This window comes from Malus sylvestris, chromosome 5 (assembly GCF_916048215.2).
Source record: "Malus sylvestris chromosome 5, drMalSylv7.2, whole genome shotgun sequence".
Lineage (NCBI taxonomy): Eukaryota > Viridiplantae > Streptophyta > Magnoliopsida > Rosales > Rosaceae > Malus > Malus sylvestris.
In genome coordinates this window covers 36,714,195-36,738,234 of record NC_062264.1, presented here as the reverse complement: position 1 = coordinate 36,738,234, position 24,040 = coordinate 36,714,195, and the positions used below count along the sequence as shown (strand labels likewise).

The window sequence follows — 24,040 nt, the reverse complement described above, 5'->3', positions numbered from 1 at the left end:
GCAAGGAAGCACTATGACAGGTGAAGCATCTGTAGTCTCTGAAAATATGAGCACATCTGATTCAGATACTACTAGACTGTGGCATATGAGATTAGGCCATGCCGGTGAGAAAGCTCTACAAGGGCTTGTGAAACAAGGTCTTCTAAAAGGTGCCACGACTTGTAAGCTTGATTTCTGCAAGCATTGTGTCTTGGGGAAGCAAACTAGAGTGAAGTTTGGTACTGCTGTACATCAGACGAAGGGCATTCTTGATTATGTGCATTCAGATGTTTGGGGTCCTACAAAGACTCCCTCTTTGAGTGGTAGACATTGGTTTGTGACCTTTGTTGAAGATTATTCAAGAATGTCTTGGGTCTACACTATGAAGCACAAGAGTGAGGTGTTAAACATTTTCTTGGGTTGGAAGAAAATTGTTGAGAACCAGACTGGGAGAAAGATTAAGATTTTGAGATCGGATAATGGTGGTGAATACACATCCGACCCTTTCTTTAAAGTTTGCAAAGAGGTAGGAATTGTGAGACATTTTAGTGTTCGGGGAACTCCACAACAAAATGGAGTTGCAGAAAGATTGAATCGAACCTTGCTTGAGAAGGTTAGATGTATGTTGTCTCAGTCAGGTTTAAGCAAGTCATTTTGGGCAGAAGCAGTTAATTATGCATGTCACATCATCAACCGGTTACCCTCAGCTGCTGTTCAGGGTAAGACACCAATGGAGGTATGGACTGGAAAACCTTCTTCTGATTATGACTATGTCCGTATTTTTGGTTCACCTGCTTCTTTTCATGTGACTGAAAATAAACTTGATCCTAAAGCCAAAAAGGCAATCTTTCTTGGTTTTAGTAGTGGTGTCAAAGGTTACAGGTTGTGGTGCCCAGAGATGAAAAAACTTGTAATCAGCAGAGATGTGACATTTGATGAAGAAAGTATGTACAAAGTCTCTGAGAAGAATGTGAAAGATGTCCAACAGGTGGAGCTTGAGAAAGTTGCCTCTGGTACTTCAAATCCTATTTCCGCTGATGTCGAAGCCACTACAAGTGAAGAAGTTGGAAATCATGAGGATGTTGAAGAAGTTGAACTTGAAGATTCTATTCAAGTTGAAGAGCAAGTTTCACCTCAAGAGTCTATTGCCAAGAACAGAGAAAAGAGACAAATTACCAAGCCAGCTCGGTATAGTGACTATGTTGCTTTTGCTCTTCCTATAATCACTGAAGAGATTCCATCCAATTTTGAGGAAGCTATTGAGAGTGAGGAGAAAAAGAGGTGGTGCAATGTCATGGGTGATGAGATGAATTCTCTCTAGAAGAACAAGACTTGGGAGTTAGCTAAATTGCCTAAGGGCAAGAAAGCTATCGGTTGCAAATGGGTGTATGCCACGAAGGAAGATGCTGATGAGAAAAGCAATGTGAGATTTAAAGCAAGATTAGTTGCTAAAGGGTATGCACAAAAGGAGGGCATTGACTACAATGAAATATTTTCTCCAGTTGTGAAGCACTCCTATGATCTTGAGCTTGTGCAACTCGATGTGAATACGGCTTTCCTACATGGTGATTTGAATGAAGAGATCTATATGTGTCAACCGGATGGGTATATAGTGAAAGGGAAGGAAAATTTGTTTTGCAAATTGAAGAAATCACTTTATGGCTTGAAGCAATCTCCAAGGCAATGGTATTTGAGGTTTGATAAATTTATGAGAGGCCAAAATTATTCTAGAAGTCAATATGATCATTGTGTGTACTTCAAGAAGTTGCAAGATGGGTCTTTCATTTATTTATTGATATATGTTGATGATATGTTGATTGCCTCAAAGAATGTTGAAGAGCTTGAGAAATTGAAGAAACAAATGAAGAATGAGTTTGAGATGAAGGATCTTAGTGAAGCAAAGAAGATCCTTGGCATGGAGATCACTAGAGATAGAGAGAAGGGTTTGGTCAGTTTGAATCAAAGACAATACCTTGAGAAGTTGATTTGGAAGTTTGGAGTTCATGATTCAACCAATCCAGTTAGTACCCTTTTGGCTCCTCATTTTAAATTGAGTTCTCTACAGTGTCATAAAACTGATAAAGAGAAGCTGCAAATGAAAAATATACCATATGCAAATTTGGTTGGTAGTTTGATATATGCAATGGTATGCTCTAGACCAGATATTGCTCATGTAGTTGGCATGGTGAGTCGATATATGCATAATCCAGGTAAAGAGCATTGGCAAACAGCTAAGTGGATATTGAGGTATCTCCATGGTACTCGAGATGTTGGTTTATGCTTTGAGAGAGATGACTCTGGTATTGGTCATTTTGCAGTTGGTTATGTTGATTCAGATTATGCAGGTGATCTGGATGGAAGGAAGTCTACTACAGGCTATGTGTTTACTATGGCTAAAGGGCCAGTTTGTTGGAGGTCCATTTTGCAGTCGTCTGTTGCCTTGTCTACTACAGAGGCTGAATATATGGCAGTTGCTGAAGCTATAAAAGAGGTCATTTGGATACATGCGCTGATTAGAGATTTGGGGGTTGATCAGAAGCAGGTGGAGGTACATTGTGATAGTCAGAGTGCCATTTATTTGGCTAAGTATCAGGTTCATCATGCGAGGACCAAGCACATAGATGTGCGTTATCACTTTGTTCGTGAAATTGTTGGTGAAAGGGAAATCATTCTCTAGAAGATTCCAACTAAAGACAACCCCGCTGATATGTTGACTAAGGTTGTTGGTGTAGCCAAGTTTGTTCACTGTTTGAACTTGGCTCACATTATGCCTATATAAAGAAGGCGTTGAGCAGTAGGAGTTTTGGAGCATTTGGCTCGGCATGAGTTATTCTCTTGCTAATGTTTGGGAGTGATGTTGTGTGTTAATTGTGTTGGTTGGCTTATCATGGCGTTTTTCGGAACTTGGCCAAGGTGGAGATTGTTGAAAAAGTGGCCAAGTAGCCAAGTGGCTATTAAACAAATCAAAAGAAAAAAAAGACAACATGATTATGTTTCTTCCTTGTTTTGGGGAAAATAAAAGTGCAATTTGTCTAAAGTTTTTTCTTTGGTCCATGTGAGAAGTCACGGGACTCCTGGGGTTTTTAACTAGCAGCAACAGCTGCCTTTTGGTGTGGGAGAAAGGTTGTCGCATAGAAGAAGAAAATAGAAAGGAGCAGCAGAAAGAAGAAGAGAGGTACGCAGCTCCCATATAAGAAAGAAAGGTGATTTTCTTTCTTGGTTAGTTCTCACTCCATCAAAGTTTTATTGTTGTAATAGTTTTGAGCTTTATATAGAGAAGAAATTAATCACTATATTTCTTTCTCTATTTGTTTCTTTAGTGTGTGAGAGTTATTGGTTGTATTGGGGTTTTGGGTTGTGAGCTTGCCAACACTTTGTAAACTCCCATTTGGTTGATAGTGGATTATTGGGTGAGCTCCTACTGCTCCGAGGACGTACTCCAGTTACACTGACTGTTGAGGAACCTCGTTAAAATCTTGGTGTCTTTAATATTTTGTTCTTGCATTTCATTTGATATATTTCCTGTGGGTTAAAAATAGTTGGTTCTAAAAGGTTTGGTGCTATCCTAGCACAACAATCTGCCATCCGAGTTGGATGCCCACATCATGTAATCCACAAAATATGATTCAACTAAATAGTCTCTCTAGCATTACACCGCCACACATCTTTTCAACCCATATATATTATAGCTTGCATATATTATATCATGAAATATAAACTCTGTCGCTCACCAATGTTATAATGCGTAGGCTAGTGACAATATTACAGTCACAAAACACATTTTCTCTGATTTAAGATGGGAGCCAAAAACGAAATAAACTTAGATGATCGGTTAAGTGAGGACTAAAATGAAAGAGGAGGGGAATTGAGCAGTTTATAGTGAATAATGGCCATAAATCTCGTACTCTTCTTCTCATAAGAATTTACTGATATCCACAGAACAAGAAGACACGGAGTATCGGACTTCCATTTTACCACTAGTAAACCAATTCACAAGATCAAGTGGTAGTCTGCTTCCTCTCTCCTCGGTCGCTTCGATCTCATGGCTTGCCTACGAATTCCACATCAAACAGAAGAACTGAATCTGGTGGAATGATACACGAGCCTGGACCATGCCGTAGAACGGTACACTTCATCAGGTTCTACAACAAACACAGGGAACAAAATGGAAAATGCATAACATGACTGACTGACTGCTTACCTCCTCTACACCCAGCTCCTCTTCCACCATACGCAAGTTCCGGAGGAAGCTTCAACACGCGTTTCCCCCCTAATCAAGTTGAAAAACAATCAACTTCCTGATGTCGATTATATGAGTAAGAACACAAGAGTAAACAGTGCAATCATGGATTTTGTACAATACCCGCAAGCATTGGAGGAATCCCATCACCGCCTAGAATACCTTGATCCCACCCTTTGATGACCTGTGAAGTTTACAGAATACAATACTTTAGTTCAATCTAGGGGTAGCGAAAACCGCTACGTGTGCTACACTTACTGATCAATTAGTAATGTGATAACTAAATGCAGTAAAAGTCATTACGTTTGGGTTAAATTCTTAACCCTGCAAAAGATGGGGTGATTTCATTCAAGAAGGTTGATGCGTTCTATAGGCACAAGGTTGCACACATTCGGCGAAAGGAGAGATGGTTCTAAGCCTTGGCAACAGCACAAAGATACTACCTTCTGCATTGTTTCCATTGTCCTACTTCCGTAAAAATTCAACACAATGCTCCCTCTCCTATCAATATTACATACTCCAAATTTCGGGTTTCATCCGAAATCATTGGATCATTTTTTTTCCCTTTCAGGCAACAATTTATCACAAAGCAAGCCACCCAAACATCAAGTCAGGTTCTTGAGCTAGCAAATCAAAGTACCGAAAGCAGGACACCGCCAAATTTAGACAAGTTCATAGCTCAAATAAACAGATTTCTTGATTTGATATTGGTCAAGGCAATTAAGCACAGCATTGCTGAAAATTATGAACACATTCATATAACTCATGGATGTACAATTAGCGACACACCTCACCAACACCGACACGAAAAGTAAGAGGTTTCCCACGATTGTAGCTGCTATCAAACACCTTTCCATTCTCCAATTTCCCAACATAGTGTGCCTGTGCATTTGTTTCACAAAATTGTTCAGAACCCACATGCAAAAACACCCTAATCGTAATTAGTTAATTACAATTCTTAATATCGTGTTTGCTTCAAGAATTTAAATACATAAACAAGAAACCCATATTGTAGAATCCAGTAATAGGCTTTGATTATCTGGAAAAATAAATTCCTGATTAATTACCTTAATCAGCTGTCCTTGAACAGCCTCAGGGCCATACCCCACAACTTTGTCACAGAAAGCAAGGCCAGATGGAGCCACGGTTAGCTCACAAGCTGCTGCCCCCTCAGCTGCTTTTGTGGGCTGAGGAAGCAAAAGCACATCAAGAAGCCCAAAGCAGAAGCCAAAACCAATTGCTTCTCTTCTGCTGAACAAATTTGGCTTCTCATTATTCTGCAGTTGTTGGGAAGAAGAAGAAGAAGAAGAAGAAGAAAAGCTCCTGTGTGGGTGGCTTAAGATATTGAGTTTTGGTGCTTCTGATGTGCTGAGATGATCCCTTTGGAGCAAAATGTTGGGTGTTTTCAAGTTTCTGGGACTGCAAGTGCCAAGTGAAGATGCCAAGGAATTCATTTGCAATTTTGAACCAACCAGTTATCAACTGAGAGATAAAACAAAGATTGGCTTCTGCAATAAAGTTGTGATGAATGTTATATGGGCCAAGATGTCCCAAATAGGATTTGTCAGTGACTATCTGGAAAGCCCAATTAGGATTTGCCAAATTGGATATAATGGTTATGAAATAATTTACAGGTTAAAATTATGAGAGTTTTAACAAAAACACTTCCAGTACTGTTCACTTTTAACGAAAAATCATATTTTTGTCTTTAACTGTCACTATTCACTATACCTTTAAAAATGACTTTTCATTAAAATGGAAGTTTTTTTGGATTTTTCGTTAGTTTTCCTTAAAATTAGAGCTAATTTGAAAAATGTGACCGAATAAATTACGTTTCACGTCTGTTAAACACTCATAAATTCTCTTAAAATTAGTTTGTGTTTATACAGTCATTACGCGATAGATATATCACAGGATAAGAGTATATTCAGCACAAAAACTTATTCTCTGCTCGAGATGATACAACGATTGTATTTCAAACCTATCAAGCACTTCTATGTACGTTAATTTACTATTAGTTTATATGTCAATGCCTAACTAGCGTTGAATATCACTATCGTATCATCTCAAGCGTCGGTAAGTCTCTTTGCTCTTGGCCTAATGTGCATTACACACCGAAAACCCACATACTCTTTTTCTTCTTTTACACACCATTGCATTTTTTTTTTTTGGTAATGAGAAAAGGACCAGGATGATCCGGACTGTGGAAATTTGATCCAACGACTACAAATAAGAGGTCTCTAAATAAGTTATAATAATTGTAACTGTTTGATCAAATTTTAACGGTCCGAATCATTTAATCCTTATGTTCAGATTTTTTTGGATGCGAAGAAGATCCGGATTCATTAGAAAATACCTGGGAGAAATAAGAAATGAAGATATTCCGGATCTGTTAAAATATGGACACTCATTTCAGTCAACGCCCAGCAAATCACACCTAGCTTCCTTCGACCTCCCGATTCCCCTACCTCTCTCTCTCTCTCTCTCTCCTTGGCCTAACTTCCCAGGGATAGAAGATTTCCGTCCGTTCACCGGTGGCCTGCGAGATTGTTCAAGGTGTGTGCAGAGTACCTTATATTGTTTTCGTTTCAATTTGCTTTCGATCGTTTGTATTTTTCTAAATTCCTGGGTTTGTTTGTGAAAGATTGGAACTTTAAATTGTGAAACCCTGTGTCTTAAATATAATTCTCTGTTAAAAAACTAAATAAAAATTTGAGGCACCCGCACTGTACATAACTAGTTTGAACAGAAAATTTACGCAATCTATATTTTTCTGTCAGGTGATATTTTGCAACTCGAGTAAAAGTTCAAGTGGCATTGCTATAAATTTCCCCAACTTTCGCTCCAATTTATGTTTCTAAGTGTCGATCTTACCCCATCAGAATTCCTTGGAAGCTTGCTACCAAAAGTAAATATATAGCTGCAGCAGAATAGTATATCACCGAGTGACCATCAGAGTTGATCACGATGATATGCATTGAAGATCTTCCTGACCCTTTATTGGTTGAAATCCTTTGTCGAATTCCTTGCAGTAAAGTTGTCTTTCAGTGCAAAAGTGTGTCGAAGCGTTGGTTACGTCTCATCTCCGATCCTTCTTTTCTTCGCCGTTTTCTATGTGTCCAACGCGTTCAACAGAAGCCCATCCTAAGTACTCTAGTTATATTGGCCTTTAGCGACGTGGAGGGGCACAAAACTGAAGTCTTTACAACGTCCAAACATCCGCTGTTCCAATCAAGCAATCTCTCTCTAAGTTTCCTTCCGTGTTTTGGCGATAAAGAAGACCGTGAACCAGTTGTGGTAGCTACTTATAATGACTTGATTTTGTGCTGCGCGACGAATAGGCTTGGAGGTGATTACTACATTTGCAATCCTTACACCAAGCAATGGGTTGCTCTTCCGCCCGCCCCTCAAGTCCACAATGGTGAAGTTGCACCATTGGGAGTGGGATTCATGTGTGATCCATACTACAATTCCTCTTCTCGAGAAGACGGTAGCAGTACAAGTTTTGATATCATCCAGCTTAATACTGAGTATAGGTGGACGATTGTGCGAATGGTTCGGAATTCGTCAGATGCTGGCTACCATGTGGAGATGATCTCTACTGAGACTAGAGGTGAATGGAGAGAGTTGGCTCTGTTATGCAGCCCACAACAGTTAAAACACTTGCAAAGTATTCATACTGATGTTGAAGGTTTCATTTCCTATTCAGCCGTTGCTCACAATGGAAAGTTTTATTGGTTGCCTACTACTTCTGAATGTACTTTTGAGTTGGACCCATTCATTACTGATAGTAGTGGTGATAATGTTGCTAAATGTCGTTTCATCGACGAGCCGGACGCTTTTTTTATTAGCGCAAGTAACTGGCATCTAGGTGTGTGCAAAGGGTGTCTGCGGATGTGCAAGGTGGGATTAGGTGCTGATGATCCCTTCAGTGTTTGGGAGCTGAAATTGCAAGAGGCGCCCGAGGGAGATTGGGAATTTGAATGGTTAGCCGATAGAATAACCCAGCCTTTCGATGATATTCCTTTGTTCTCTGAACAGGAAGACAGAAGCGGCACGGTTGAGATGCTAAGTTTCCACCCGAATAATCAAGATATCGTGTATTTCAGATTTGATCAACACATTGTCACGGGCAACTTTCGCGAAGGAAAGTTAGAGTTAGAGAAAGCTGCAAAGACTCCGTTTGATCTCGGTTCTTGGAGAGAGGTCTACACATTTGCGCTCCCATGGTGGCCGACGCCAGTTCCTAAACTCTAGGAACTAGTCCTTTTTGTTACTTTTGGTCGTTTGCTAGCCTGTGGCGTGTGTACCTCTCATTTCATTTCATGTTGTTTCTTATATCACGTTAAACTCGGTGTTCTTGTATTTCTCATTTACGTTTTGAACTGCATCTCATGCATTTCCTAATCAAAAATTTTAATTTCCAAAACCAAAGCAAAAATTTGAGCATTCTCATTTAAGTTTACCAACAATAATATAGTATAATTGCGAAAAATAGTTTTATGTAGAATATAAAGTTCCTAAAACGTAAATTAGGGTTTCATGTTATGGTGCAATCAATTTCAAAAAATATCGAACTTAAATCCTGGTTAGAGGGTACTTGGACTGCTTGATAAATATTGTGAACATGTTCGTAGAAGAATCAAAACTTCAATTCCAAAATTCTATCTTCAATACATTGCATTACGTCCAACAGAGACATTGAAAGATGAACAATTTAATTAATAGCAAGTAGATCAATTCAATAAAATAGAAAGTGAAGGAAAGAATCACTTGAGGAATTATATGATTTATATTCCTCAATCTTTGTACCTTTATTTATACTAGTAAAGCGAAAAAGAAAATTGCCCTCCAATTATATGATTTATGATAGAATTTCTATACATAATATGCTAGGATTTATACAATTACATATCTAATTGAATAATAACTGCAACATAACCTTTATTGTCCACTTATATTATAACACATGAGAGTTTAAGATTAATCTCAAGAGAATCCTAAACCCTATTAATAACAGCCGTTACGTATTTTGTTCGTCTGCGTGTTCTTTTAATCTCAAGAGAACTCTAACCCCATCAAAGTTGTTTTAATACTGCTACAGAAACCGAAGGAAGTTGCAGTATATTAGTATAAAAAAGATTGTCGTCAACCAAGTCCACAATGGTGAAACTAACCCGTAGGAGTGGGATTCATGTGTGATCCATGTTATAACAACTCCCCATCTAAGAAAGACTGTAGCAGTACTAGTTATAATATCATCAAACTTAATGTTGAGTATAGGTGGGTGGTTGTGCGAGGATTATCGGATCATGACGGCTTCAATGTGGAGATGATCTCTTCTGAGACTAGGGGTGAATGGAGGGTGTTCGCTTGGTTACGCGGCCAACAAAGGATTCGCAGTTGTTTTCCTTTGAATTTTACTTCTCATTCGGCTGTTGCTCACAACGGTAGGTTTTACTGGGAGATTAATGATTTTGCTTATACTTTTGAGTTGGATCCGTGGGGTAGTTTTAGTAGTGGTGATAATATTCCTAAATATCTTTTCATTCAGGAGCCTGATGCCCTATGTTATGGAGATAATTGGATTCTAGGTGAGAGTGGAGGGTGTCTGCGGATGTGTAAGGTGACATGGAGTGGTGATGATCAATTCAGTATTTGGGAGTTCAAATTACCAGAGGCACCCGACAAAGCCAACAAATGCATATGGTCACTCCACGGAGTTTCCCTGCCTTCCAAGGATATTGATTTGATCTCTGAACAGTTAAGCAACAGACACCTCTGGGTTGAGTTGTTAAATTTCCACCCGAATAATCAAGACACCATGTATTTCAGATTCGGTGAAGACGTTTTCATGTATCACATAGGTGAAGGAAGGTTAGAGCTATCCGCAAAGATTTCATTTAATTTTTGGAGAGAGTTACCCATATGCGCTCCCGTGGTGGCCAACACCAGTTCCTAGACTGTAGGAATTAGACTTATTCTTACGTTTGGCTGTTTGCTGGTTTGTTACGTTTGGTTGTTTGCTGGTTGTGCGGCTTGTGCCGGCCTGTGTCCGTCTTGTTGGGTGTGTACGTTTCCTGGTTGTTTCTTACTGTTTTTTAGCAGTCAAGTTAATAAACGATGCAGATGAGTATAATTCTTTTGATCCCATTGCGGTATTAGCGAAGAAAGAAAGATATACAATATGTACACTAAACAACACCAGATCGCTATGCAATCAAATGTTAAAAAATGAACGTTCCTACTAATTGCCTTTTTCTTTTTCTCTTATAAGTAATACAATATGTACACTAAAACAACAATGATTGCCACGAATGAAAAATTGTGGGGAAGAAGGGGGTGAAACAGCAACAAATTGGTTTGCAAGAAACTACTGAATGTAACTTCTACTATAGTACATTGAGGAGACAAATCCGATCAACCGTTTGCACGTGATACATACAGCTTAAATTTGATCAAATGCCGGCTGTCCATGTTGACTTACCTGGAAAATTAGTATGGATATCAGTCAGATTCTATCCACCATCTCATCAGTAGTTGAACATAACAATCAAACCAGATAATGTTATTTTTTCCGAACAATGTACTACTGTTGCTCGTGAACAAGTAAACCATGTAATAATATTGAAGGCTCACCCCATGTTCATAACTTGCCCAAGGAGAGATGGAATGTGAACTTTCTGCTATCCACTTCTAACAAAACTAGATGCCCCGACCTTCCTTACACGTTGGTTGTCCATTAAATTCCTCACTCTTTCTGCATCCTCTCACTTCCCACCCAAAGCATACAAACTCGAGAGGAGAATAAACCTCACCATCGTTCTCTCGTTTTGCCCTGACCTACTCAACCACTGGTTACGCCATCTCAAACTGTTTATGCTCCTTAAAAGCAGATAAAAAAGCAGTCAGAATAACGACATTGGGCTCAAGACTCATTTTCCTAATAACCTCATAAGCTTCCTCTAAAAGTCCTGCCTTGCCATACAAGTTTCTACATAATTCTCCGATATCACATCATTTTTTTCTTATCCTTTGCGGCATGGTTTCGGTACTCAACTTCAATTATTGTGGTGGGGTATGATTGGGGCAGGTTTTTACAGAATTTGGCAAGCTCGAAATTTAATCCCTTTTGAAGGAAAAATGTTTACAGTTGATCAGTTGGTTAATGGCATTCATTTGCAAGTTTGTGAGATGAATTCTTGGGGTATGGGTTTTATGTTAAATTCAGTTGATGAGCTTTGCATTCTTAGAGCGCTTGGAATGCATGGAAGGCCTTCAAGGGCACCTAGAATTCATGAGGTTATTTTGACTTGTCCTTTTTCTTTTCAAGTTAAAGTTAACACTGATGGTGTGGCTCGTGGTTCTCCCCGTATGGCTGGTTTTGGTGATCTTTTCCGTGACCACTTGGGTCATTGTCTTGGATGCTTTGTAGGATCTTTTGGTATTGCGACTGCCTTGGAGGCAGAAACTAAAGCTATTATTCATGATGTTTCTATGGCTTTGGAGAGGGGTTGGCATTCTCTTTGGATTGAGTGTGATTCTTGTTTAGCAGTGCATTTTTTTTGTAATGGATCTTCTCAAGTGCCTAGGCATTTATCGGTGGATTGGGCAAATTGTTGTACCATCATCTCTTCCATGCAAGTTCGGTTTTCTCACATTTATGGCGAAGAAAATCAGGTGGCAAATTGTTTGGCAAACTATGGTGTTGATAAGGTTGGGGTTCATTGGTGGGATTCTTGTCCGTCGTGTGCAACTGCAGCTATTGCTCATAATCTTTCGGGGCTTCCAAATTTTCGTTTCTCTTAGAAGTTCTCTTAATTGATTTTTTTTGTTTCTAATAATTTTCTTCTTCTTGTTAGGGTTTGGCTTCATGTCCCCTCTAACTTATTGATTCTCTACTTTTTTTTCTTAATATATTTTCACAATAAAAAAAAAAAAAAAAAAACCATGCATCCGTAATGCTGAATTCTAGGCTCCAAGCCTGTTTCTTCGATCAACTTGAAATATTTCCAGCCCTCCTCAACTAGTCCTGCATGCACACAAGCACTAAGAACTCCTGTAAAAGTAAGTTCATTAGGTCTTACACTGGCTTTTCGTATCATCTCAAACAAAGACGACGATGCTGCTTCGCTGTGGCCATGTTGTGCCGGTTCACAAATCAACACGGTCCAAGTCCTGCCTTCCCATACAAATCGACCATGCATCCATAATGCTGAATTGTAGGTTCCAAGCCACTTTCATCCACCAACTTGAAGTATTTTCGGCCTTCCTCGATCAGTCCTTTATGCTTACAAGCCCTAAGAATTCCTGTGAAAGTCACTTCATTAGGCCTCACACCGGCTTGTTGCATCTCCTCAAACAAAGACAATGCTACTCTGCTGAAGCCACGCTGTGCTGATCCACAAATCAATGCATTCCACGACACGACACTACGATCTTGCATCAATACAAAAACCTTTCTAGCTCCCTTCAAACACCTACACTTAGCATACATGTCAACCGATGTTGTACCAATTCCCACATTGAACTCCCAATGCTATGTTACCATAAACCCATGAACTGATTTCCCCTCCAACAGCCCAAAAGAACCCATGTGGACTCAGTCCGGTTTTAAACCCTCATTCTCATTCATTACCATACTCCAAAACAGCAATAAGGCACGCTTGTGATTGCCATTTTGCGCATACCCAATGATCATGGCAGACCATGGAGCAATATCTCTCACTGGCATCTCCTCAAAAACCAAACGTGCTCTCTTTACATCCCCACTCCTCAAATACCCAGAAATCATTGTGTTCCAGGTGACCGTGTCCTTCTCAGGCATTTCATCGAATAGCTCACAGGCATCTTCAAAGGAAGCAAAAGCTCATGCATGGAGAAGCGAATTGGCCACTTATAAATCAAACCTAAACCCAAGTTCATAATGTGTGCATTAATAATGGCATTAGCCCAATCATTTTTTTGGATAATTCAAAACTTTACTACTCTCAAGTTTCGCCAAAGTTGTACTTTACTACACCTATTTTTTTTTGTTACACTTTCATACCTAAAGTTTGATTCTTTTACCACTTTGATATTTTCGTTAGTCTAGCTGTTAACTTTTCTGTTAATTGATGACATAGCAAGATCTTCACCCACTAATTATCACTTTAGTGCTCTTAAGTATCTTGAAATTCGTACTTTACTACCTTTAGTTTTTTTTTTTTTTTTTCATACAATAAAGTTACGTTTTGCTTTCATAATCATACTGCTGTTAACCTGGGCATCAGGAGCTCCGTTAAAACGTGACATGACGTTTGACTGAACGATGACCGTGCAGAAAAATTGCGGCTTATCCGGATTGGCCGGTGCGTCATTCCCACGATGTAGGGTTCTTTTGCAGTTTAGAGAAGAGTTTTCAGGTGGGGTAGTTGTGTGGCCAGTTAGGAATTGCCACCCTTTATTGTTAATTAATTCTACTAAGGTTCTGTTGTATATTATATATATACGAGTCTCAATGACCCTATATATTATGTTGTACTTCTTACGATCCAATTTTTATTGTATCTCGAAATCAGGACACCACCAGTTCTACCTTGAGGTATTCTCCTAAAAAGAAATCCAGCTAGATCAGGCTAAACGAGTACCAAGCTTCAAGCATACCTTTAGTTTTTATTAATGGAAGTAGTTCTGCTTACACCAAAAGAGCTTACTCAAGAATTGCATTTTCACTTCAAAGTCCTACCAATCGTAACGTTTTTCTTAATGCAGTCCTAACAATCATAACGTTTTTCTTAATGCGCACACAAAAGATCGTGCAAAAGCTGAACAATTGCATTTTCACAAGCATTGTTATTCATGTTTTTAATCGATTTTACACGAAAACTGTCACCGCACCATAGGCTTCTTGAAATTCATGCACTTTCCCTTATCCACAACCTTACGTGGGTTTGAGGAAACGAACCGATCGGGTTATATCCAATAATCCAAATGAACAATATATATCAGTCCATCAGTTGCTGTACCATTCTTTTTGCCGTGGCTGCAAGATAGCCATTATACGGTAGCTGTAAAGAACCAAAACAAAGCTTGGCCTCCTTTAAAAAACCGAACAGTGGAACAAAACGTAAACTATAAAAAAAAAGGTCGTACCCAGTGCACAAGGCTCCCGCTTTACGCAGGGTCTGGGAGAGGTGAATGTCGGCTAGCCTTACCCCCATTTATGGAGAGGCTGCTCCCAAGTCTCGAACCCGAGACCTACCGCTCATGGACGAAGGCACTTGCCATCGCACCAAGTGCGACCTCTGAAACGTAAACTATAGAGACAGATTAATTTAACTAATTAAGAATCATATCAATGGATATAGTAGATGTCAAGCAATCAATGGCTACTAGTCAAATTAGACAGCCAATACATTCTCTTACAGTGTCTATTAATTAATTTGAAGTGTAAACTTTGATTATTCACTCAAACACTTCATCTCCTTATCCTTTTTCGTTGTTTTTCCAAAGCTGAAACTATTATTAATCAGATTCTGTCTTTCTATTAGTTGTATCTGCCACTTCTGAGATCCCTCTATCTGGAACCCAATTGGTGTTGAATATTTATCCACATATAAATGATTGTTTATGCGAATCAGCATTTCAGGAAATTATTTACTCTACAAGGAACCTGCATGCATGTCTAAAATATGGAGCAAATCTTGATGAGATAGCATCAATCATAGGCATTCCGATCTTATATATTCTCTTCGTGTTCTTGTGGTACACATGTCTAGACCAGTAAGCCAACTTCACGTCCCCAAATTCTTCATTGCATCCAATTGATGGCTGGTGCAATATTGAGAATTCTTACCTAATAACTAGGGTAATATTGAAGACCAATTCTAACACCTAGAAAGAGGTAAGCTGCACATATTTGCCATTTTCCTTATTGGCATTTGTTTTGACTTTTGAGTGGATAGATATGTTTGAGGTAACGTAATTGCATTTGGTCACAAGGTACTGTTCTGTCCGTACAACCGCAAAAGGAAATAAGTGGGCAGAAGCACACATCAACGACACTTTGAAGTAAATATTGGGTTAAAAGGTCGTTAGAAGCCCTTAGAGTTAGGCCGAGTGGTGAACAAAGATGGGATCCATAAGGATAGCACCAAGACATGTTTAGGTTTAATTCTCTTCATTAAAATAGTAACATTCAACAAAATAATTAAGTAACAAAGATAAGATCACGCTTTACCACAGTAGTAGTAGCGAGAATCAATCATGTGTACGTATTATGTGCAAGTTTGATTTCTATCAGTAACGACTAATTATTTAATCCACTAACGCTAATCGTTCTACCAAACCAAGATAAAGAAAGTTAAATATGAAAAAGTTATGAAAAGGAGTGAAGGGCAAGGAAAAAAACTTATAAATTAATAATATGAGTGATGAACAGTATTATATTACATTAACAATTTTATTAGTGGGGATAATCAAGCTTGTTTTGGCTTTTGCATTAAAATTTCTTCAAAGTTATGATTATCAAAACTCAAGGCCAAAAAAATGAAGAAAGAGAAGATTTTAGAAACTGTCGGTGAGATTATGGGCAGAAAAGCTTATATAATGGACTGCTGGTCGATATCATTCTTGTTAGATATTAGTGATGAGCATACAATATTTCATTTGACTCTTAAACATGGGATACAAAAATCTTAATCTCGTTAATTACCCAGCTTGGGCATCATGCATATCTGTGCATAGTGGCGAAGTCAGGATTTATCGGGGAAATGGGTGAAATTTAAAAGAGTAAAAGGTTTCAAAATAAATGTAGACAACCAAATTCTTCTAGATAATAGACAATATTAATTTCGCTCATATATTTATCAAGGCAAACAAGTTACAATTGTTGCCGGCAATATTTTATGCCATAAATTTGCTAATTATTCCACGGCTTTAAGGGAAGGGGGCATTGCTGTGATGTTCATCTCTTTGATCATAATACTATATGGCCTCATCTAGTCTAGAGGACTGAATTTATTTGTTTGTCTATTTAAATACAATCCTAGAATCCAAATGAAGCCTATATTTGATACAAGCCACTATAGTGTAATATGCCAAATGTGAAAACAGAGAACCTTATCATACCAATTTGAGTTTTTTGCAAACATATCTACCCAATAAACATTTACTTTTTTTTTTCAAGATAAAAACTGCAACTTTAACCAATAGTTGATACGTCAACTCCTTCCAAGCATCAAATTTTAACAAAAGCTGCACTCTTTCGAAAAATGGCAGCTAAATTTTTCCTAAAAATCTACTTATTAATCAATAATCATATGATTCATATCAATAATCAATATCCATATTACCCTATAATTCTTATAAAGAATGTCAATTAAGCAAATATTTATGTTAAATTATGAATTAGTAATTTAAATTTAAAAGGGCAGAAGGCATGGCAGTGAGGTGGGAATTGGGGAAGTGAATGTGAGGTTAATAAATAGGGACGAATGGTCCCCCTTGTATTTTTTTATTTATTTATTTATTTTATAAATATTTTTATGCTCAAACGACGCCGTTCAGTATCTATTATTTTTATTGTAAAGGCAAAGGACACGTCTTCTTCATATGATTGTTTATAACAAAACACAGGTGCTGCACAGAGATGCAGCCTGTAGCAACCATGACTTCACCTTGTAGGTTTTCCGACAACACCAAAAGGACGGACCGTCGCTTCTCGGCTTGATTTCCGAAAAAGGGAAGGGCCACCGTCCCTCCCAGACCCTCTGTAGCTTCGCCAATGTCTGTGCAACCCTAAAAGTTAGACAGAACAGTAAGTGATGACTCAAACACAAAACAACAAAAGAAGAAAAGGGGGAAAAGAATTGGGATTGGACTAGGGGTATGATGGAGAGCAGAGATTCTTCGGATACATCCTTAGAGTCTAAAATACTCATTACGTGACGTTGTCACACAATAACTATATATGTAGACTCATAATGATATACCTTCAGTGACATACAAGCCATAAATAATAGGTCAAGAAACAAATAGTTTCAATTAATAGACAACGACATTAGGGAGATACAAGGCAAACGCGTAAGGAGTAGGATTCTCTCCCTTTTTTTTTCCTACCTTTCCCTCTCCTCCTATTTGAACGGTCATGGTTAAGCCATGTCAACATATTATATTAATTTTTTATAGAAAGAGAACGACAAAATAGAGAATGTGAGAGGACGGAGTGGAAGGGGATGTAATATTGGTTTCAATGAAATGATACACATATACACTTATTGATAATAACACTTTGAAAATAGGTGAAAATGTTCCTAATAGTGTGAATTGAAGGTTCTTTTGATCTCTGAGTTATTTAATCTAATCTTATATATCACTCTTTATTGCTAGCAAGCCTTTTATAATTTTATGAAATCCACTCAAGCAAACGAGTTCCTTTCACCCTTATAAGTAGTCTTGTGATCCAGTATTACTCAAGCTGAATTTGGTTTATTAAGTAGACTAATTACTTCGCTTTAGCTTGGTGAGATGTGCTATACATTTCATATTCCACAAGACAAAGGGACTTTTCCCATTTCTGTACAAAACAATAAAAAGTTATCGTTGCTCTCAGGGTAATGATCTCTTAGGGGATATGGCCTGGTTTAATTTAGTATGTGTGCTCTTTAATTTTTTGCTTTTCCACGTGATTTCCTCCTAAAGAAAATTAGTTAATTTATGAGGGAAAACGATTAATTAATTAAGTTTTAAACAAATAATTAAGGAAAGTAGGGTAGCAAGGGACAGGGGTGAAAAATGATGAAGGAAGACATATCCAATTATCATCTTCTTCGTTGACACCAAGAAATTATGATTGAAACCTTCAAGCAACGGTTGAGTGAAGAAAGGATGTTTGTCAAATGCCGCCTAATCAGATTTATAAATTATAAGACGTAAATGGCATAAAAAAATGTACACATATAGAAATGTGGTGTGGCGTGGAAGGAAATGATGTAGTTCGCTTTAAATCATTAGGCCTTCCACAGATGAACATTAATTATATATAATATATTCATTTCAAATAGTACGGTTCAATTTTGTTTCTATGTTTGCTAAAGGTTTACTTACATCATATCACTTGGGAGAGAGAATCAATCAATATTTAAATATAAAATTTAAAGGCAAAAAAAAAAGCAAAGAAGATCAAAATCAAACGTTTAATTAATCTCGGGGTAAAGTAATTCTTTAGACATTTTTTTTTCACTTTCTTTAACGTGCATCTTTTCACTATGCTTGCTGGGATTTAATCACCTCAATCATTCATTCAATAGTTTATGTATAGATTTAATCACCTCAACATGGGTGTGTAAAAAAAAAAGAGTGGGGCAATCATTTCCCTGTATTAATTAGAGATAAAATAAGATCCTTACTAATTCCTATGTTACTCCACAAATCAAACAGTTCATTTTAAGGAGGACCATGCTGTGTAATTTCTTACTAAACTCTTACTCATCAAGTAAGATTCAAATTAACTATTATTAAAGAAAAAGTGTAACAATCAAGTTAATTGAGAGCCATATGGTTGATGAGACAGTGAAGCTACCAAAACACTCAAAGAGAGACTCAGTGATCCTCTCTCTCTCTCACACACACACACACAATAAGATATGTTTACCTTTTTCTAAATCGGATGTTTAAGGAACATATTTAAGGTAAACAAGCCACATCCAGACATGACAATTAATGGTGTGTGCTAATTAATATTGAAAGAGCTGGAGGATCAACAGAAAAGGATGGGCCATAACTGTTGCAGCAAACAGAAAATTAAGAAAGGACTGTGGTCTCCTGAAGAAGATGAGAAGCTATTGAATCACATCAACACCTTTGGCCATGGTTCGTGGAGCTCTGTCCCAAAACTAGCTGGTACGTGTGTATTTCCGTAGTCATCAATTATTGTTATTGATATTCTCTCAGCAGAGATATGGACGCTTAGCCAAATTGACTAGAACAATGTGTTTCATTTTGCACATACCAGTTTGAAAACTCTTCCTTAATTATTTCAACGATGTCGTTTTGTGATCTTGTTACATTGTTAATTGCAGGTTTGGAGAGGTGTGGGAAAAGTTGCAGATTGAGGTGGATAAACTATTTGAGACCAGATCTCAAGAGGGGTCCATTTTCTGAGATAGAAGAGAGAACCATCGTAGATGTTCATAGGATTTTAGGCAACAAATGGGCTCAGATAGCGAAGCATTTACCAGGTAGAACAGACAATGAGGTCAAGAATTTTTGGAACTCATGCATCAAGAAGAAGCTCATTGCACAAGGTTTTGATCCCAACACCCACAATCTTCTCCCTTCTTTCAAAGCTAACAACAACAACAACAATAATATTCATGCATGCAATATGTTTTCTCCATCTTTTTTCTCTGTAAATTCTTCACATGTCTCAGCAGATACTTCCATAGACATATTGGAAGCACCTTATCTCACATTACCTTCTACTTCATCTCCACATACAAATCATGTCGATATCTCGTTGCATGAATGCTCAACCATATCAACCTATGAATTCCAAGTCCAAGAGCAAATTAATCCAAATGTTTTAACAGAATCCATGGGGATTAACAGTGTCCCAACAATCTCCACCTCTCACTTATATCCAATATCAGAGCTTGAAAATATTGTAAATGAGAGCTTTCAACCCATAACTAAATCCACAAACCCAAAAGACATATTGCAATCACAACAGGAGGAGGCTTGTGAAGTGGTGGAAAATGAGAAGCCCAGTGTGTTGAATGGTGCACAGACAAACATAGATGCTTCATTTGGGAGCTCTAACTTTGATCTGGATTTTATGGAGTGTACAGAATTGCCTTGTGGAATGTATAATTACCAACTGAGTCCAATGGATCAACTTACATGGAATGGTTAGGTATTTTGGGACTTTTTTTTTTTTATAGCAAAGATGACTTTTCCTTTTTTGGTTTAGGGGGGCTTTAATATTTTGTTTTGTTTTTGTAGTTATATTTTGACTCTACTATGTGAATAATTTTTGGTATATTGATTTATTTACACTAAGGATGAGTGAATAAATTAGTTTCGAACTCGCGATCTACAAAATTTGAATTTAAAAATTTTCATTTATAAGGAATGAGAAATACACTAAACCGTAATACTAATTAACTCTACGGTGCAAATATTAATTGTTGACTTAAGAGTACTTTATTTTTTAAAATTTCGTTGCTAAAATCATCATGCAGTTACCCACTGAACGCCATTTTTTTGTTGACAAGTAAATATGAACAACGCACCACCAATAGGACTGCATTCCTCTCGAGCTTGGACCATGTATCTAGGCCTTTATTTCTTTTTTTTGTTTTCCAATCGGTTCATGAGTGGGAGATTAGAATTCGAGCTTAAAACTTACTTTGAGTGATGAAGGCCTAGTGTTTGGAGGAAGTTACGACCTGATCAAGTTGTTCCCATGGAATCATTGCCCTAGAGCATGCAACCCATGGCTGCCCGTCGAGTGGCTAGCGTGTGCTGCAGTTTCTCTCTCACCCACTTTGTATTGGGTTCGAAATCCAACCGGGTGTGGTGCTTTTCTTCTTTGCCTTGGTTGTCCCACTAGGTTTTTCAAACGAGAAATGCTAAGAAGACTTCCTCATAAGTGAGATTTTTCACAGATTTTCCGTCATTTTAATTTTTTTTGCATAATTTTCATATTAACATTATAAAATATTGTGTTAAAAATATGAGGTGATGGAGAGTCTCATTAGCATTTATCTTCTCCAAAATAAGGTCTTTGAAGTCTAAGTTTCTTAATAATTTTTTTTAGAAACAAAAATTAAAGACTTCCACATCCTGAGGATCGGGTGGTCATCGTCTTTGGATACTTGCCAGTGTTTCATTGCTCCAGACATCTTTTCGTGTATGAATACGTATGTTATGGAGTATCCTATAAACATAAGATACCATATACACTAAAAGTCTGACACAACAAAATTTTCACTTTCCCAAAAGTTGGGTTATGATCCTTTAATCTCCCCCATCATTTTCTTATACCAATCTTTACCCACCTCCATCTTTTGAAATTTTGTTAAAGATTGATGATTGACTAACACTATTTGACTAATCCATGTTTGTGATAACCATGATAATATCAGTTGATGATGAAAAATTGGTCGTTTCCGTTTTTCACCTTCATTTTGTTATGAGTTGATGAAATTGACATAAAAAAAATTGAATCCTGCAACTCACATGATCAAACTTGAAAAAATTATGAACAAATATTATTGGGAAGTGAATAGTCCAAGTGATAATTTAAAGATGCACAAACCCATCCTTACGCATGCTCACTTTTTTTTTTTTTCGTCAAATGCATGCTCACTTTTCTCCAGATAATTAGGCTTATTTTTAACTACACTCTTTGAACTCGATTTCGATACCACTTTATTTCTTGAAATTTAAAAGTCGTCATTTTGATTTCTGAAACTCAATTTTGATCCCACTTTACCTCCTTAAACTCAAAAATCGTCACTTTACTTCCTGGAACTCAATATCCCATCCACTTTAGCTTGTTTCTATGTATTCCGTTAAGTTTACTTAGATGACATAATTAGAGCCAACTTATGATTGACGTGACATAAGTGCAAAACTCACAGATCCAATCAAATGGTGTCACATAAATTGAAACAAAAAAAATTTAAATTTCAAACATTGCATAATATATTTTTTTTTAAATAGTAAAAACAATTCATGGGTTTCATCTTCCTGTTGGACCCTCTCTGTGCCGTCCCTCTAATCGTTGCACATACATTCATATCTCCAGCCATCTTATTATTTATTCCATTGATTTTGTTATTTCTTATGTTCTTAATGAAGGTAGCCAGTGAGGAGAGAAGATAATTTTTTTGTTCTTTTTTCCCACTCATTTATTTCAAGAAAAATTTGGCATATTACCAATTTAGAGAGTAAAGTTGTGACTTTTGAATTTCAAGGATCAAAATGGATCGAAATCAAATTTCAGAACGCATAGTTAAAAATAAGGAAAACTAATGAAAATAGTTTCAAAACTTTGAGTTTTAACAAAAATACTATGTTATAACTTTATTTAATGATAAAGACAAGAGAAAGAAAAAAAATAAAAAACAAAAAAAACCTAACTAAAGGCATGTGCAAAAGCACCCAACCAATCCTGGAGGTGAGCAAATGGGTCCTGGACCCACGGATCGGAGCGGGTCCAAATTTTTAAAATTCAACATGAGACGAGGCGGGCCAGGTCCAGGTTAATAGCGGGGCGGGGCGGGTCCAAATCCTGAAAGAAACGGGCCCCCGACCCGAACCGGTTTCCACCCCCAATGATCTTCGAAGCCATCATCAGGAGCTCCACCACCATCTTCTCCCTCTCCGCCCTCCTCTCCTTTCGGGAGCTCTACATTCTACTCCAGAGGATCCAGGCCTTCATCGAAGACTCTTCAAACAGGAGCCGGATGTGGCTCCTCCTCCAGATAGAATCCCTCACCAACATTTTCCCTAAGCTCACCCTCGACCTCTCCACCTTGCTTGACAGCCTCCCCGTCAAGGAGCTCCGATAAAACGACATGTCGAGGAGGCCATCTCCCTCCTCCGCACCCAGTGCTCTTGCAGCACCACAAAATTGCTCGTTGATCTAAGAGACAACGCCATCCGCCTCGAGGTTTGCTCCATGCTCGATAGCCTCATGAGCGAAATCGTCCCCGACCATTTCAAGCTTTCTGGAATCTTCGCGCAATTAGGGATTTGCGATGGTTCAGATTGCAGATAGGAGCTAGAGAGCCTCTAGGACGATTTCCAAAACTAGACGGAGGACGAGTTTAAGTAGGAGAGGGAGTGAGGAGTCGGTGTCTGTTGGAAATTATATATTATAATATGAAATATTGTAATATATAATTTTAATAATTGAATGAAAAATAGTGTTAACCAATTTCTTTGAAAGGTTATGTTGTTTAGGTGATACTTGATAAGTGATGTATACTTATAGATGAAAAGTTACATCTCTTTAATAAGTAGAAATTGGATTCTATATAAACCCATGAAACCATTGGTATAACACGTATAGAAAATTAGAGTTAATTTTTACTCTTGAGAAATAGGGTTTCCCCACTTTGTTTCTCTCATGCTTCGTGTGTCAAATTCCGAGTCGTGTCTTGAGATTACGGAATATATGAAGTTCGCCAGAGTCCGAAGATTGAAGTGCTTTGACTTCGGATTATAGATTGTTGAATCCTGGGAGATGGACGCCTACCGAACTACAAGCACAAGAGTAGGGGCGAAATTCTATCTTTAGGACATTGCATTTATGCAAGCCTCAATCTCCAAGTTTGTTAGTATTTCTAACTTTCTCCCTAGTTGTTTATATTAATCTCATATATAATTGATGTTGTGAATTTCTTTATGATTATTATCATTGGAATTCTTTTATATTTTTCATATTTTCTAATATTGCTCCAACAGTGTCGTCGACGCTGTTGATTTCATCGTTGAAGACCAACCCCTATTTTCCAAGTCCCATGGCCGCCAAGCTTTTCTAGGTCCCATGATGTCGTCGATGCCATTGACTTCGTCGCCGTCGGAGGAGGATTTCGATCTCGTCGCAGATTTGGTGGCACATGGAAGTAGATCACGCCATCCCATCCCATTGCTTAGATCCGAACGAGCTCGTCGGGAGAGCTAAAGAAGAAGAAGAGAACAAAAAAAAAGGACCTATGGAAAAGAACAAAAGGACCCGCAGACCCGACCTATTTCAAACGAGCTGGGTAAGGTCCGGTTCCTGTATTAAAATTTGTTGTACCCATCCTGGCCTGGCCTGACCCATGC

The 24,040-nt window shown here is 37.9% G+C and overlaps 3 protein-coding genes and 1 pseudogene across 3 annotated transcripts; 2 read left to right on the top strand and 2 right to left on the bottom strand.

Annotated features, from left to right (window-relative positions):
- Positions 1-3,852: 3,852 nt before the first annotated feature.
- On the bottom strand, positions 3,853-5,731 carry LOC126623418 (peptidyl-prolyl cis-trans isomerase FKBP13, chloroplastic). The gene is made up of 5 exons (XM_050292307.1): positions 5,287-5,731; positions 5,009-5,101; positions 4,343-4,403; positions 4,181-4,249; positions 3,853-4,084 (listed from the first exon to the last, which is right to left on the bottom strand). The coding sequence occupies exons 1-5, from the start codon at positions 5,671-5,673 to the stop codon at positions 4,020-4,022; spliced, it is 675 nt and encodes a 224-aa protein (XP_050148264.1). The 5' UTR covers positions 5,674-5,731; the 3' UTR covers positions 3,853-4,019.
- An 844-nt stretch (positions 5,732-6,575) lies between these two features.
- On the top strand, positions 6,576-8,609 carry LOC126620692 (uncharacterized). The gene is made up of 2 exons (XM_050288922.1): positions 6,576-6,775; positions 7,000-8,609. Exon 2 carries the CDS (start codon positions 7,187-7,189, stop codon positions 8,474-8,476), a length of 1,290 nt encoding a protein of 429 aa, XP_050144879.1. The 5' UTR covers positions 6,576-6,775; positions 7,000-7,186; the 3' UTR covers positions 8,477-8,609.
- A 2,296-nt stretch (positions 8,610-10,905) lies between these two features.
- Positions 10,906-13,109, bottom strand: LOC126621864 (pentatricopeptide repeat-containing protein At1g05750, chloroplastic-like; annotated as a pseudogene).
- A 5,826-nt stretch (positions 13,110-18,935) lies between these two features.
- Positions 18,936-20,159, top strand: LOC126624231 (transcription factor MYB86-like). Its single transcript, XM_050293261.1, has 2 exons — positions 18,936-19,102; positions 19,282-20,159. Exons 1-2 carry the CDS (start codon positions 18,973-18,975, stop codon positions 20,112-20,114), a joined length of 963 nt encoding a protein of 320 aa, XP_050149218.1. The 5' UTR covers positions 18,936-18,972; the 3' UTR covers positions 20,115-20,159.
- The last annotated feature ends 3,881 nt before the right edge of the window (positions 20,160-24,040 follow it).

Coding starts and splice junctions, on each gene's coding strand:
- LOC126623418 (XM_050292307.1), bottom strand. CDS start 5,673: ATGAATTCCTTGGCATCTTCACTTGGCACTTGCAGTCCCAGAAACTTG. Junction 4,250..4,342: donor GATTCCTCCAATGCTTGCGG/GTATTGTACAAA, acceptor CAACTTGATTAG/GGGGGAAACGCGTGTTGAAG. Junction 4,085..4,180: donor AGGAGCTGGGTGTAGAGGAG/GTAAGCAGTCAG, acceptor GGCATGGTCCAG/GCTCGTGTATCATTCCACCA.
- LOC126620692 (XM_050288922.1), top strand. CDS start 7,187: ATGATATGCATTGAAGATCTTCCTGACCCTTTATTGGTTGAAATCCTT.
- LOC126624231 (XM_050293261.1), top strand. CDS start 18,973: ATGGGCCATAACTGTTGCAGCAAACAGAAAATTAAGAAAGGACTGTGG. Junction 19,103..19,281: donor CTCTGTCCCAAAACTAGCTG/GTACGTGTGTAT, acceptor TGTTAATTGCAG/GTTTGGAGAGGTGTGGGAAA.